General features: G+C 42.4%; 1 protein-coding gene across 1 annotated transcript in view; it reads left to right on the top strand.

Annotated features, from left to right (window-relative positions):
• The window catches only part of LOC109924952 (guanine nucleotide exchange factor VAV3-like), a 203,142-nt gene that overhangs the window by 37,875 nt on the left and 151,750 nt on the right, over nt 1-13,517 (top strand). The window contains exon 15 of the mRNA XM_048601574.1: nt 5,977-6,030. Coding sequence (XP_048457531.1) covers nt 5,977-6,030 — 54 coding nt within the window. The remainder of the gene's footprint in view (nt 1-5,976; nt 6,031-13,517) is intronic.

Genomic DNA, 13,517 nt, shown 5'->3' with positions numbered 1-13,517 from the left:
TATGAGGCGATGAGGCAAGATTTAGGATGCATAGGATGGAGAAGGAAACTGCAGGGGCTGGGCACAATTGAAATGTGGAGCTTGTTCAAGGAACAGCTACTGCGTGTCCTTGAGAAGTATGTACCTGTCAGGCAGGGAGGAAGTGGTCGAGCGAGGGAACCGTGGTTTACTAAAGAAGTTGAATCTCTTGTCAAGAGGAAGAAGGAGGCTTATGTAGAGATGAGGCGTGAAGGCTCAGTTCGGGCGCTTGAGAGTTACAAGTTAGCCAGGAAGGACCTAAAGAGAGAGCTAAGAAGAGCCAGGAGGGGACATGAGAAGTCTTTAGCAGGTAGGATCAAGGAAAACCCAAAAGCTTTCTATAGGTATGTCAGGAATAAAAGAATGACTAGAGTCAGATTGGGGCCGGTCAAGGACAGTAGTGGGAAGTTGTGCGTGGAGTCCGAAGAGATGGGTGAGGTGCTAAATGAATATTTTTCGTCAGTATTCACACAGGAAAAAGACAATGTAGTCGAGGAGAATACTGAGATACAGTCTATTGGACTAGACGGGATTGAGGTTCATAAGGAGGAGGTGTTAGCAATTCTGGAAGGTGTGAAAATAGATAAGTCCCCTGGGCCGGATGGGATTTATCCTAGGATTCTCTGGGAAGCTAGAGAGGAGATTGCAGAGCCTTTGGCTTTGATCTTTATGTTGTCATTGTCTACAGGAATAGTGCCAGAAGACTGGAGACTAGCAAATGTTGTCCCCTTGTTCAAGAAGGGGAGTAGAGATAACCCTGGTAATTATAGACCAGTGAGCCTTACTTCGGTTGTGGGTAAAGTGTTGGAAAGGATTATAAGAGAAAGGATTTATAATCATCTAGAAAGGAATAATTTGATTAGGGATAGTGAACACGGTTTTGTGAAGGGTAGGTCGTGCCTCACAAACCTTATTGAGTTCTTTGAGAAGGTGACCAAACAGGTGGATGAGGGTAAAGCGGTTGATGTGGTGTATTTGGATTTCAGTAAAGCGTTTGATAAGGTTCCCCATGGTAGGCTATTGCAGAAAATACGGAGGCATGGGATTGAGGGTGATTTAGCGGTTTGGATCAGAAATTGGCTAACTGTAAGAAGACAGAGGGTGGTGGTTGATGGGAAATGTTCATCCTGGAGTTCAGTTACTAGTGGTGTATCTCAAGGATCTGTTTTGGGGCCACTGCTGTTTGTCATTTTTATAAATGACCTGGATGAGGGCGTAGAAGGATGGGTTAGTAAATTTGCGGATGACACCAAAGTCGGTGGAGTTGTGGATAGTGCAGAAGGATGTTGCAGGCTACAGAGGGACATAGATAAGCTGCAGAGCTGGGCTGAGAGGTGGCAAATGGAGTTTAATGCGGAAAAGTGTGAGGTGATTCACTTTGGAAGGAGTAACAGGAATACAGAGTACTGGGCTAATGGTAAGATTCTTGGTAGTGTGGATGAGCAGAGAGATCTCAGTGTCCATGTGCATAGATCACTGAAAGTTGCCACCCAGGTTGATAGCGTTGTTAAGAAGGTGGACAGTATGTTAGGTTTTATTGGTAGAGGGATTGAGTTTCGGAGCCATGAGGTCATGTTGCAGCTGTACAAAACTCTGGTGCGGCCGCGCTTGGAGTATTGCATACAGTTCTGGTCACCGCATTATAGGAAGGATGTGGAAGCATTGGAAAGGGTGCAGAGGAGATTTACCAGGATGTTGCCTGGTATGGAGGGAAGGTCTTATGAGGAAAGGCTGAGGGTTTTGAGGCTGTTTTCGTTAGAGAGAAGAAGGTTAAGAGGTGACTTGATAGAGACATACAAGATGATCAGAGGATTAGATAGGGTGGAGAGTGGGAGCCTTTTTCCTCAGATGGTGATGGCTAGCACGAGGGGACATAGCTTTAAATTGAGGGGTGATAGATATCAGACAGATGTCAGAGGTAGGTTCTTTACTCAGAAAGTAGTAAGGGCGTGGAATGCCCTGCCTGCAAAAGTAGTAGACTCGCCCACTTTAAGGGCATTTAAATGGTCATTGGATAAACATATGGATGATAATGGAATAGTGTAGGTTAGATGGGCTTCAGATTGGTTTCACAGGTCGGCGCAACATCGAGGGCCGAAGGGCCTGTACTGCGCTGTAATGTTCTATGTTCTATGTTCTATGTTCTACGTTCTGCATCTTTTCTAACGCTTCCACATCTTTCCTGTGATGAGATGACCAGAACTGGACACAATACTCCAGATGTGGCCGAACCAGGCTTTTTTTTCTCTCGAATAGTGTCTAGCTCCTGCTTCGATAGCTGGAAGAACTGGTAACATATCTGTCCTGCCCGCAATGTTATTGCTGCAGTGCTCTGAAGCTAAATGTTAGCTGTAGTTTCGAGGCTAGCACTCTTATCTCTGAGTCAGAAGCTTTCAGTTCATGTACTGGAATCCTGGAATGGGGACAAATATGAAATGTGTTGACTGACTGATGAGGTGCTGCACTATCAATGGGATCTCTTCCAGATCAGTCTTTAGATTGAAACTCTGCTCCACTGAGGTTAATGTTCTCTTTCCACACTCTTTTTCGTGAATTCTCACTGGTGCTCTGGCTAATGTTGCTCTCTCAAGCAACCTCGCGCAAACAGATAAATAAAACCAGGCACTGCAGATACTAAAGATGTCAAATGAAAACAGAAGACTCAGCAGGTCTGACAGCCTCTGTGAAGAGAGAAAGCAGAGTTGATGTTTCAAGTCCAGTAACCCTTCTTCAGAACATTGACTGTGCTTTCTGTCTCCACAGAGGCTGTCAGACCTGCTGAGTTTTCTGTTTGTGTTTGAGATCTTTAGTATCTGCGGTTCCTGGTTTTATTTATCTGTTTAACTAGATTTATATAACACAGGTCGCTGCTGCAATGTCGGGAGCAAGATGGTCAAATTGTGCACAGTAAGATCGCATAAATAGCAAACTGATAATGACCAGAACATCAGTTTGCATGAAACAAAAATAGAAATTGCTGGAGAAATTCACCAGGCCTCACAACATCCGCGGAGAGAAAGCAGAGTCAACGTTCTGAAGAAGGGTTACTGGACTTGAAACATCAACTCTGCTTTCTCTCCACAGATGTTGTGAGGCCTGGTGAATTTCTCCAGCAATTTCTATTTTTGTTTCATGCAAACTGATGTTCTGGTCATTATCAGTTTGCTATTTATGCGATCTTACTGTGCACAATTTGACCATCTTGCTCCCGACATTGCAGCAGCGACCTGTGTTATATAAATCTAGTTCTTTTTCGTCTGTCTCTATTTCATAAACATGGAAACACACTTCCCTAAATCTGCTCCTGTAGTTTTTATTTTTATGGATCATACACAGTTCATGAATAAGTTGGCTTCTTAACTTTCACCATTAATCAGCCAACAAGAAAGACAGTTGACAGCTGTGATCTACAAACATTTTTAAATCCATGTTTAATAAACCATACCAATGCTATCATAGTGTAAATAAAACACTGAATAGACTTCGGAATATCTTGGTCACCAACATGAAAGGCAGTAAATTATCCACAGAATAATTTTCCAAAATTCAGGTTTGAGTTAGCTGTAGCGCACAATCATTGTCATGAATCTTCACAGCAGGAGAGTTTTCTAAAGAAAGAATTTGAAATTCATTAACTATCTGCAATTCTTTTAATTGTCAAGAATACGCAGAAACTGGCCATTTGACTCATCTGCTCCATGCTGGTCTTTATGTTTTGTATCAGCTTCCTTCCAGGCCCTCGGCGTCTCACCCTATCAGCCTCTCCTCAATCCCTTTCTCCCTCCATGTCTTCACTCAGCTTCCCCTTCTATGTAGTCTTAATTAATTGATTCATAGGTCATCCCTTCACTTGCTACTCAGCTGTTGACACTTCACTCACATCGTTTGATACTTTTGATCACTGCAAACATGTTGTTTAGCCTGTCAACGCTCTACTCACACCATTTGTATTTATCTGTTGACACTGTTAATTACCTGGAATTATCTTGCTATTATCTCTCCGCCTATGTATCCTGTGTATGTATGCCCCCCTCCACTTCACCTGACAAAGGAGCAGTACTCCAAAAGCTTGTGTTTTCAAATAAACCTATTGGACTATAACCTGGTGTCGTGTGATGTTTGACCTTGTCCACCCCAGTCCAACACCAGCACCTCCACTTCAATGTACCACAAGAGGAACTGAGTACAGGCACAGTGAAGTCTTGCTTCAGCTTACAGTAAAGTTAGGATAATAGGTCGGCGCAACATCGTGGGCCGAAGGGCCTGTACTGTGCTGTACCGTTCTATGTTCTGTGTTTTCAGACCACATCTGGTGTACTGTGTAAAGGTTTGGTCTCTTTATCTCAGGAAAGGTATTACTGCCACAGAGGGAGCACAATAAAGATCCACCTCACTTGTTCCCAGGATGGTGGGACTGTCCACTGAAGAGGAGTTGGACAAACTGAGCCTGTATTCTCTAGAGTTTCAAAGAATGAGAGGTGATCTCATTGAAACCAAAAAAATACTTAGAGGAATCGACCAGATAGATGGAACTAAGATGATTCCCCTGGATTAGGAATGTAGAACCAGGGGCACAATTTAAAAATAATGTATAATAATCATGAAGTTAATGGTGAAGCTTTAGAATTCTCTACTCCACAGGGCTGTGGAAGCTCAGGTTTTATCTATGTTTAAAGTGGAGATTAATAATTTTTTTGATGTGGAGATGCTGGTGTTGGACTGGGATGGACAAAGCCAGAAATCACACAACGCCAGGTTATGGTCCAACAGGTTTATTTGAAACGACAAGCTTTTGGTGCGCTGCTCCTTCATCAGATGGAGTAAACGCTTCACCTGAAGAAGGGGTAAGACTCCGAAAGCTTGTGTTTTCAAATAAACCTGTTGGACTATAACCTGGTGTCATGTGACTTGTGACAATAATTTTTTTGGTTATCAATGGCTTATTGGGATAGTGTGTGTAAAATCCATTGATGTGTCCAGTCAGCCGTGATCTTATTAAATGGTGGAGGAGGTAGATTGGCTAAATAGCATTCTCCTGTTCCTGTGACACTGTTCATCTCACTTATTCCCAGTGGGAGCGAGTCCCACATTCCTCCCCCCCTCTCTCTCTGGGCGAAGAGGTTTCTCCTGAATTCCCAGTTGAAGTTATCAGTGAATGTCTTATATTAATGACCCTGAGATTTAGTCTTCCTCACCCCTCCCCCACCACAACTGGAAAAACCTTGTGCACATCCACATTGACCCACATAGCGAGAGTATTATGCGCAATCTGCATTATAAGAGGAATGCGATAGCACGGGAGAGGGGGGAGAGGAGATTTACCAGGATGTTGCCAGGGCTGGAGAGAGATTGGACAGATTGGGATTGGTTTCCTTAGAGGAGAGGTGATTGAGAGGGGAAATGATTGAGATGGAGAAAATGATGAGGGGCATAGACAGGAGGAAACCTTTCCCCTTGATGGACAGATTCGCTGAGCAGGGGCATGGGTTTAAGGGAAGGGGCAGGAGGTTTAGAGGGAATATGAGGAAAAATGTTTTCACCCAGAGGGTGGTGGGAATCTGGAACTCAGCCTGTAAGGGTGGGAGAGGCAGAAACCCTCTTAACATTGAAGTAGTATTTAAATGTGCACTTGCAATGCCAAGGCATACAAGGCTATGGGCCAAGTGTTGGGAAATGGGATTAGAATAGTTAGGTATCGTTTTGACCAGTGTAGAAATGATGGGCCAAAGAACCTTTTTCTGTGCTATAGATCTCTACAACTCTATCAAACTCGTTTGCCTACATTTCATAACTTTTCCATTTATTTTCGTAAGACAAATGATAGTTACATGGTAAACCTTCAAACTGGTCTGGACTTGATGGGCTCAATGGCCTCTCTCTATGGCCATAATGACTCTACAATCTTTACATTTCTTTCCCCACGATAAAAGTAATGGCCGCTCTTTCCTTCTCATCTAGGGAGAACCAGGTCCAGTTGGAGAAGATGGGATTCAAGGAAAAGATGGGATCCAGGTAAGGATTCCAAGACCTGGATTATTTTCTGGGACCCAGTGGATTATTTACTAACTTACTAAGGGAAGTTGTTTTCACCAAATGCAGTTAACAGTTCGATAGGTGGTTGAGGGGTGGGGATGGGGGGTGGTTTTGAAAGAGCAGGCCAACTGTGCAGTCACTTTGACTAAAGTTAGATACCCCATTTCCATCTCTCTATCGCCCTCTGCCTCCCCCATCCCAACATTCAATCAGTCGATTAAACAAAAGTAGCTTGCATTTACATAGCGAAACATCCCGAGGCACTTCAAACACCAAGCCACATCGAGCTGTTAAAACTTAACAGAAGCTTTAACAAAGAGGTGGGTTTTAGGGAATCTGTGTAAAGAAGGAGTAGATAGAGGTGAATTTCACAGCCTGGAGCCTAACAGCTAAAGGCCCAGTCACCAACAATGTACCAATATAAACCAATGCCAGGAGGTCAGAATAGGTGCAGAGGTCTTATAGGGTTTCAGGGGCTAGAGGAAGTTACAGAGATTGGGAAGCCCTAGGGGCTGGAGGACGTTATAGAGCTAAAGAGAGTCTAGTGCTGTAAGTAAAAGTAAGAATTTTAAAATCCTGACATTGGTGGAATAGAATCCCCACAGTGTGTAAGCAGGCCATCGAATCCACACCAACCCTCCAAAGAACATCACATTCGGACCCACCCCATCCTATCCCTGTAACACTGCATTTCCCAGGCTAGCCCACCTAGCCTGGACCATCCCTGGGCACTATGGACATTTTACCATAGCCAATCCACCCTAACCCACACATCTTTGTGTGGAAGGAAACCCAGGCAGACACCGGGAGAATGTGCAAACTCCATTCAGACAGTTACCCAAGGGTGGGAATTGAACCCAAGTCTCTGGCGCTGTGAGGCGCTGCCACCTGTGTAGGTCAGGAGTCACAAGAATGGTAGAAATGGACTGTTTCCAATGAGCATGTTCACCAAGGTCATGTTTGGTCAAAAGCAGCATTGTGAAATCAGATGCTGACGCTTCCAGCTTGTTCATGAGACTAATCCCTTAGTAAAAATGATGTTTCTATTTAACAAGTTTTAGCAAATCTTCCAATGTTATTTGTTTTGTGTTAAGCCTTGTAGAAATCCAATACAAATTCAAGGTGAAGAGGTTTTCTGTTACATCAACTGTATCTGAGACAATGTAATCTTCTCATCGTGAGATAATTCCAACTTCAATACTTGCCTGCTTGTCTTACTTTGTCAGGATAACATCAACTCAAATACTTCACAAATGTTGGATTTTACACTTCTACAAATTTGAATTCTGCCTCTATTGCTGTGTTCTGCTTTAACTGGAAAAGGCATGCCAGGAATTCTGCCCCATTGTTCCACAGGCCATCTCAAAATGTGTAAAATCCCAAAGAGACCACACAATGAAAATTTGCCTGACTGACTGTTAATTGAGACAAAAGCAATTCACACCAGGTTTCATCATTAACAGAGCAATAACTATTTGTTATGTTGAGTTTAACAAGCGATGGAGAAATGGATAATACTGCACACTTAAACTACAGTAATTCAAACATCTATACACACATATGTTTATTCGCAATTCAGAAAACATGGGAGAGGCAATGGCCTAGTGGTATTCTCAGTGAACTGTAATCCAGAGACCCACCTAATGTTCTGGTGGCCTGGGTTCAACTCCCACCATAGTAGATAGTGGAATTTTTTTTAAAAATCTGTAATTAAGAGTCTAATGATGATGAATGAATCTATGGCCAATTGTTGGAAAAACCCATCTGGTTCACTAATGTCCTTTAGCGAAGGAAACTGCCAGCCTAACCTGGTCTGGCCTACATGTGACTCCAGACCCACAGCAATGTGGTTGATTCCTAGCTGCCCTCTGGGAAATTAGGGATGCACAATAAATGGTGCCTAGCCAGTGTTACCCATATCTCATGAAAGAATACAAGGGAAAAAAAGGACAGTTTTACACAGATACTATGGGTGACTAAGAATGTAGTCAGGCAACACAAAATCCCGTAGATCAAAAACCTGGATTTTGAGGATAAATTATTGCACAATCTGACTTTTCGCATTGGTGACAAACTTTATTTGTCGGGTGAATAGTTGATCAGGTGGAGCGAGGTCTTATTAGATTTCTTTCTTTTCAGTTTCTTTGGTTTTTTTGTCTACATTTCATGCAGAGACAGACAGAGAGAGAGGGAGAGATGGATGTTTTCTGTCTGCAGGCTTTGGAGGTTTCTCTCTCTGCTACCTGACACTTTGATCCTTTAACATTGTGCAGTTCAACCAATGCGAGGGCTGCTGTCGGGGGAATTTCCTTATTTCAAAAGACTCTCAATGCAGCTCAGTCTCCAATTCTCTCAATCAGAACTTGAATTCCACAGTTGAAAAAGTATACAGCCCTTAGTTTTCAAGTTACAAATCTATCCTGATATTTCAGTCATAGCATTCCCTGAATTCCATTTCTGTTTACAGTCCCAGAAATGGAAAAATAAGTAATCTCTTCCAAATGCCTGTAACTAACAGTCACTGAGGGAGGAATTTAATCGTGATACCCAGAGCAGGAAATGTAATGAAGAAGGAGCATTATTTAGGTGGGAGCTAACATTTTGAAAATTTTTTTCCCCTTTGTTCATTCATGGGATGAGGGAGTTGCTGACTAGGCAGTATTTATTGCCCATCCCTAATTGCCCAGAGGGCAGTTAAGAGTCAACCACATTGCTGTGGGTCTGGAGTCACATGTAGGCCAGACCAGGTAAGGATGGCAGTTTCCTTCCCTAAAGGACATTAATGAACCAGATGGGTTTTTCCGACAATCGATAATGGATTCACGGTCATCATTAGATTCTTAATTCCAGATGTTAATCGAATTCAAATTCCACCATCTTCCGTGGTGGGATTCGAACCCAAGTCCCCAGAGCATTAGCTGGGCCTCTGGATTAACATTCCAGTGATAATAAAACTAGGCCATCTCCTCCCCATCTATGGGTTTGTTTTGAAGATAAAGTCAGTAACCTGCTTGCATTGAGTTGGATCTGACACTGCCACATGATGGCAAGGTTTGGGGGGGGGGGGGGGGGGGGGGCTTCCTACTTCTCATGCATTTGCATCCAATGAATATTCAGAGAATCCCAGAACGATTACAGCACAGATCGCTCCATCATGTCTGTTCAGGTGCTCCGAATGAACAATTTTCCTGGTGCCTCTCCTCTGCCTTTTCCCGTTACTCTTCATTTTCTCCTCTTTTTAATCATGATCCAATTCCCTGCCAAATTTTTTGATTGACCATGCCTCCATCACACTTTCAGGCAGTGTATTCTGGATCCTGAATACACACTCCTGTAAAAATATTCCTCTTCATGCTGCCATTGCATCTTTTGCCAATTACCTTAAACTTGTGCCCTCTCATGTTGTTAATCCTTTTACCAATGGGAAAGCTTTCTTCCTTGTTTATTCTGAATTGATCAAATCTCCTCTCAACTTTCTTTTCTCCAAGAAGGACATTGTCCTGAGCTGTCTGCATAACTGAAGTTCCTCATCATGGGACCATTCCCCTGAATATTTTCTGCACCCTGCCCAATGCCTTAACATCTTTCCTAAAGTGCACCTCTCAAAAGCAAGATTCCAGCTAAAACCCAAACCAGGGTTTAATACAAGGTCACTATAGCCTCCCTACTCTTGTACTCTGTGCCTTATTGATAAAGCTCAAGATACTATCTGCTTTATTAACTTCTTTGTCTATCTGTCCTGTCACCATCAATGATGTATGCACACACAGGTCCTACACTCCCATTACAATTGTACCGTTTCTCCCATATAATAATAGAACGTTATATCTTATTGCAAGCAGAATGAATGCAAGAGTGTGGAGGGGCTTATGCTCCATTTATTTATGGGCTGGTGAGGCCACATTTGGATCCCGAGCACAGGGCTGGCCCCCCTTTTTAAGGAAGAATGTACATGTATTGGATACATATCACAGAAGGTTCAATATCTTGGAATTAGTGAGGAAACGTTGGCCAGGATGGGTTTGTATCTGCTGGAGTTTAGAAGAGTAAGAGACGATTCCTTTCCAATAAAGGAGCTCCTTGGTGTCTTGACTAGGAGGGCCTGTTTCCTCTTGTCGAAAAGTTTAGAATGAGGGAGTCACTGTTTAAAAATAAGCGGTTGTATTTTTATCCTTGATGAGCATGGGGGTCACTGATGTCATGGTAGCATCACTGAGCCCGTAAACAAGGTCCCAGGCTAATATTCTAGGAGTATAGATTTCAATCCCACCATGGTAGATGGTGAAATTTGAATTCAATCCCAAACTAGTCTAACAGCAGCAGTATTGTTGTTGTAAAAACCCATCTGGTTCACAAATGTCCTTTAAGGAGGGAATTCTGACCCGTTTGTGACTCCAGATCCACAGAGATGCGGTAGAATCTTAACTGGCCTCTGGGCAATTAGAGATGGGCAATAAATGCTAGCCCAGCTAGTGACACTCATGTCCCATGAATATATCTTGAATATATATACACACACACACATGCACACATACACACTCTGACGCAGACACAAACACATTCGCTCTCATGCACAAACACACTCCCCACAAACACATGCACACAGTCTCACACAGATGCAGACATAGACAGTCCCACACAGACACAGTAGCATATGTCTTTTAGCATATGTCTTTCAAGCTCTCTTCCTCAAAGGGCCGTGGAACAGAATCCTAGTTTTGTTTTAAGACAGAGGTATGGAGATTCTTGATAAGAAAGGTTTTTGGGAACAGATGGGAATGTGGAGTAATCTATCAACTATGATCTTATTGAAGCAAGTTCAAGGGGCCAATGGGCTACTCCTTTCCCTAGTTCATAGGTTTGTAAACGAGCCTTAGAATGATTGAATAATCACACTGCCCAAACGATAGCATTAATCATCCCACTCATAAAGAGAGTTATTTTAAATTTAAGAGAATTAAAATTCCTTCACTGAATAAATCGAGATAAGAAAAAACATTACTGGTAGTGACAGTGAAACTATTAACTTATCATAAAATCCATTGTCTCTGTCGTTTAAAGAAGGAAACCTGCTGTTCTTTACTGTGTCTGGCCCACATGGCTTCTGTTTGCAGATGTGTGATTGTCCTCTTGGTGGCTTAGGCAGGGCACTTTGTTACAAACAGAAGGCAGTAGTTTAGTAAGCTTACCAGCAATAAAGGCTGTTCTTGCCAGGGACTTCCACATCCCACATTCATATAATATTACTCGGATCAAAATAAAGCAGCTTAATCCGAAAATGATAGGATCAGACACTTCAGAACGAAGAGATTTAGCCCATTGTGGCTCTGCTCACTTTGGTGAGCTTATCCTATTAGTCTGGTTTGTTGTTTCTGCAAAATCAGTAAAAATGGTTTTCCTTTGCAAATATTAATTGAATGCTCACAGTCACTCACTCATTCTCCCTCTCACACACACATACACACACAGACACACACACACACACATTCTCCTCACACACACACATTCTCTCTCACACACACACACTCTCTCACACACACATTCTTTCTCACACACATGCACACACACACACACTTACACACACTCTTCACACACACACACTCACACACACTCTTTCTCACACACACATTCTCACACTCACACACACACTCACACACACTCACTTCACACACTCTCACACACACACTCACACACACACAGACACACTCACACTCACACACACTCACTTCACACACACTCTCTCTCACACACACACTTTCCCGCACACACACGCACACATACACGCACACTCACACTCACACACACACACACTCACACACACACATGCACACATACACACAGTCTTGCACAGATGCAGACATAGACAGTCCCACACAGACACACACAAACACCCATACAGGCATACACAGTCTCACACAGGAACATGCAGACACACACACAACAAAACAATGAGTATCTTACCTGTTTCCATAAGCTAATAAAAAACAACGGATATCAATCATTGGACTGAGTGATTTATAGGCTGCCAAGCAGTTGTAGTGATGTAGGGCATTGTCTAAAACTGTAAACTGAAGGTGTGTGTAGCAAGAGGAATGCAATAATCATGACTTACTTCAATCTGTATACAGTCTGGATAAAATTAATGAGCATCAATGCTGTGGAGGAAGAATTTCTAGAATCTGCAATAAGATAGTTTTCTAGACCAGTGTGAAGAGACTAATTCATAAACTTGTTCAAAAAGAACCTTTAGGAAAAGGTAACCATTTTGCTTGGAAATGATCTCGTTCAATCCAAAGCCAGGATGTTGCCTGGGCTGCAGTGATACAGCTAGAAAGAGAGACCTGATAGGCTGGTATTGTTTTCCTCAGAAGAGAAAAGGCTGAGAGAGCTTCGATTGATGTTTACATGGTCTTGAGGGGCAGAGATGAGGTAGATAGGGAGAACCTTTACTCCTTTGTAATGGGGTCAATAACCACGGGCATAGATTTTAGGCAAGGGGCAGTGGTTTAGAGGAGTTTAAGGAAGATGTTTTTCACCCAGAAGGTGGTGAAACTCATCTGAAACTCACTGCCTGAAAGGACAGGAGAAGCAGAAGTTATCACAACATTTAAGAAGTATTTAGATGACTTGAAGCACCACAACATACATGGCTCCAGGTCAAGTGCTAGAAAATGGACTAGAGCTGATTAACGACTAACATAGAGGCAACGGCCAAATTGTTTCCTTCTATGCTGCAATTCTCAGTGACTGCAGTGTTTCCTGAAGCAGGAGGTTAAGCAGAGGGACCTAGACTAACATGACTGCCCAAAAAACACCAAGGGACAAATAGGAATTTATTTTATACAGCAAGTTGTGAAGAGCAGTAGAAGCAGTTCTAATAAGAACCGAGGAAGGGTCACTCAGATTTCTCTCCACAGACGCTGCTAGACCTGCTGAGATTTTCTAGCAATTTCTGTTTTTGTCTCTAATAATAATTTTCAAAAGGAAGTTAGATCAATGGTTAAAAAGAAAACATTTATAGAGATAGGAGACAGAGCAGGAGACTATCAACTAATTGAACTGCTGTTTCAGTGATAATGGAATGAATAGCCTCCTGGTGTGCTACAAGATTCTATGTTCTCTGTCTGTCTCCTTCATGCAAGAAACTGCCCGAGGGATCTCACTGCCCTGACACATTTATAGTCCTGTTCAATAGTAATAATGACTTGAGTTGAGTTAGAAATGGTAATGATTAATATTAGTAATGATTAATCAAAATAATGGCAATGATTACTAATGGTAATGATTACTCTAGTTTAATTAGTTATGGTACAGTAGTTACAGTAAGAATTAATCAAACTAATGGTAATGATTGATCTAACAGAGAGTAATGATTACTAACGGTAATGATTGATCTAACAGAGAGTAATGATTACTAACGGTAATGATTGATCTAACAGAGAGTAATGATTACTAATGGTAATGAT

Source organism: Rhincodon typus, chromosome 10 (assembly GCF_021869965.1).
Source record: "Rhincodon typus isolate 14 chromosome 10, sRhiTyp1.1, whole genome shotgun sequence".
Classification (NCBI taxonomy): Eukaryota; Metazoa; Chordata; class Chondrichthyes; order Orectolobiformes; family Rhincodontidae; genus Rhincodon; species Rhincodon typus.
This window is presented reverse-complemented; position numbering and strand designations above follow the sequence as displayed.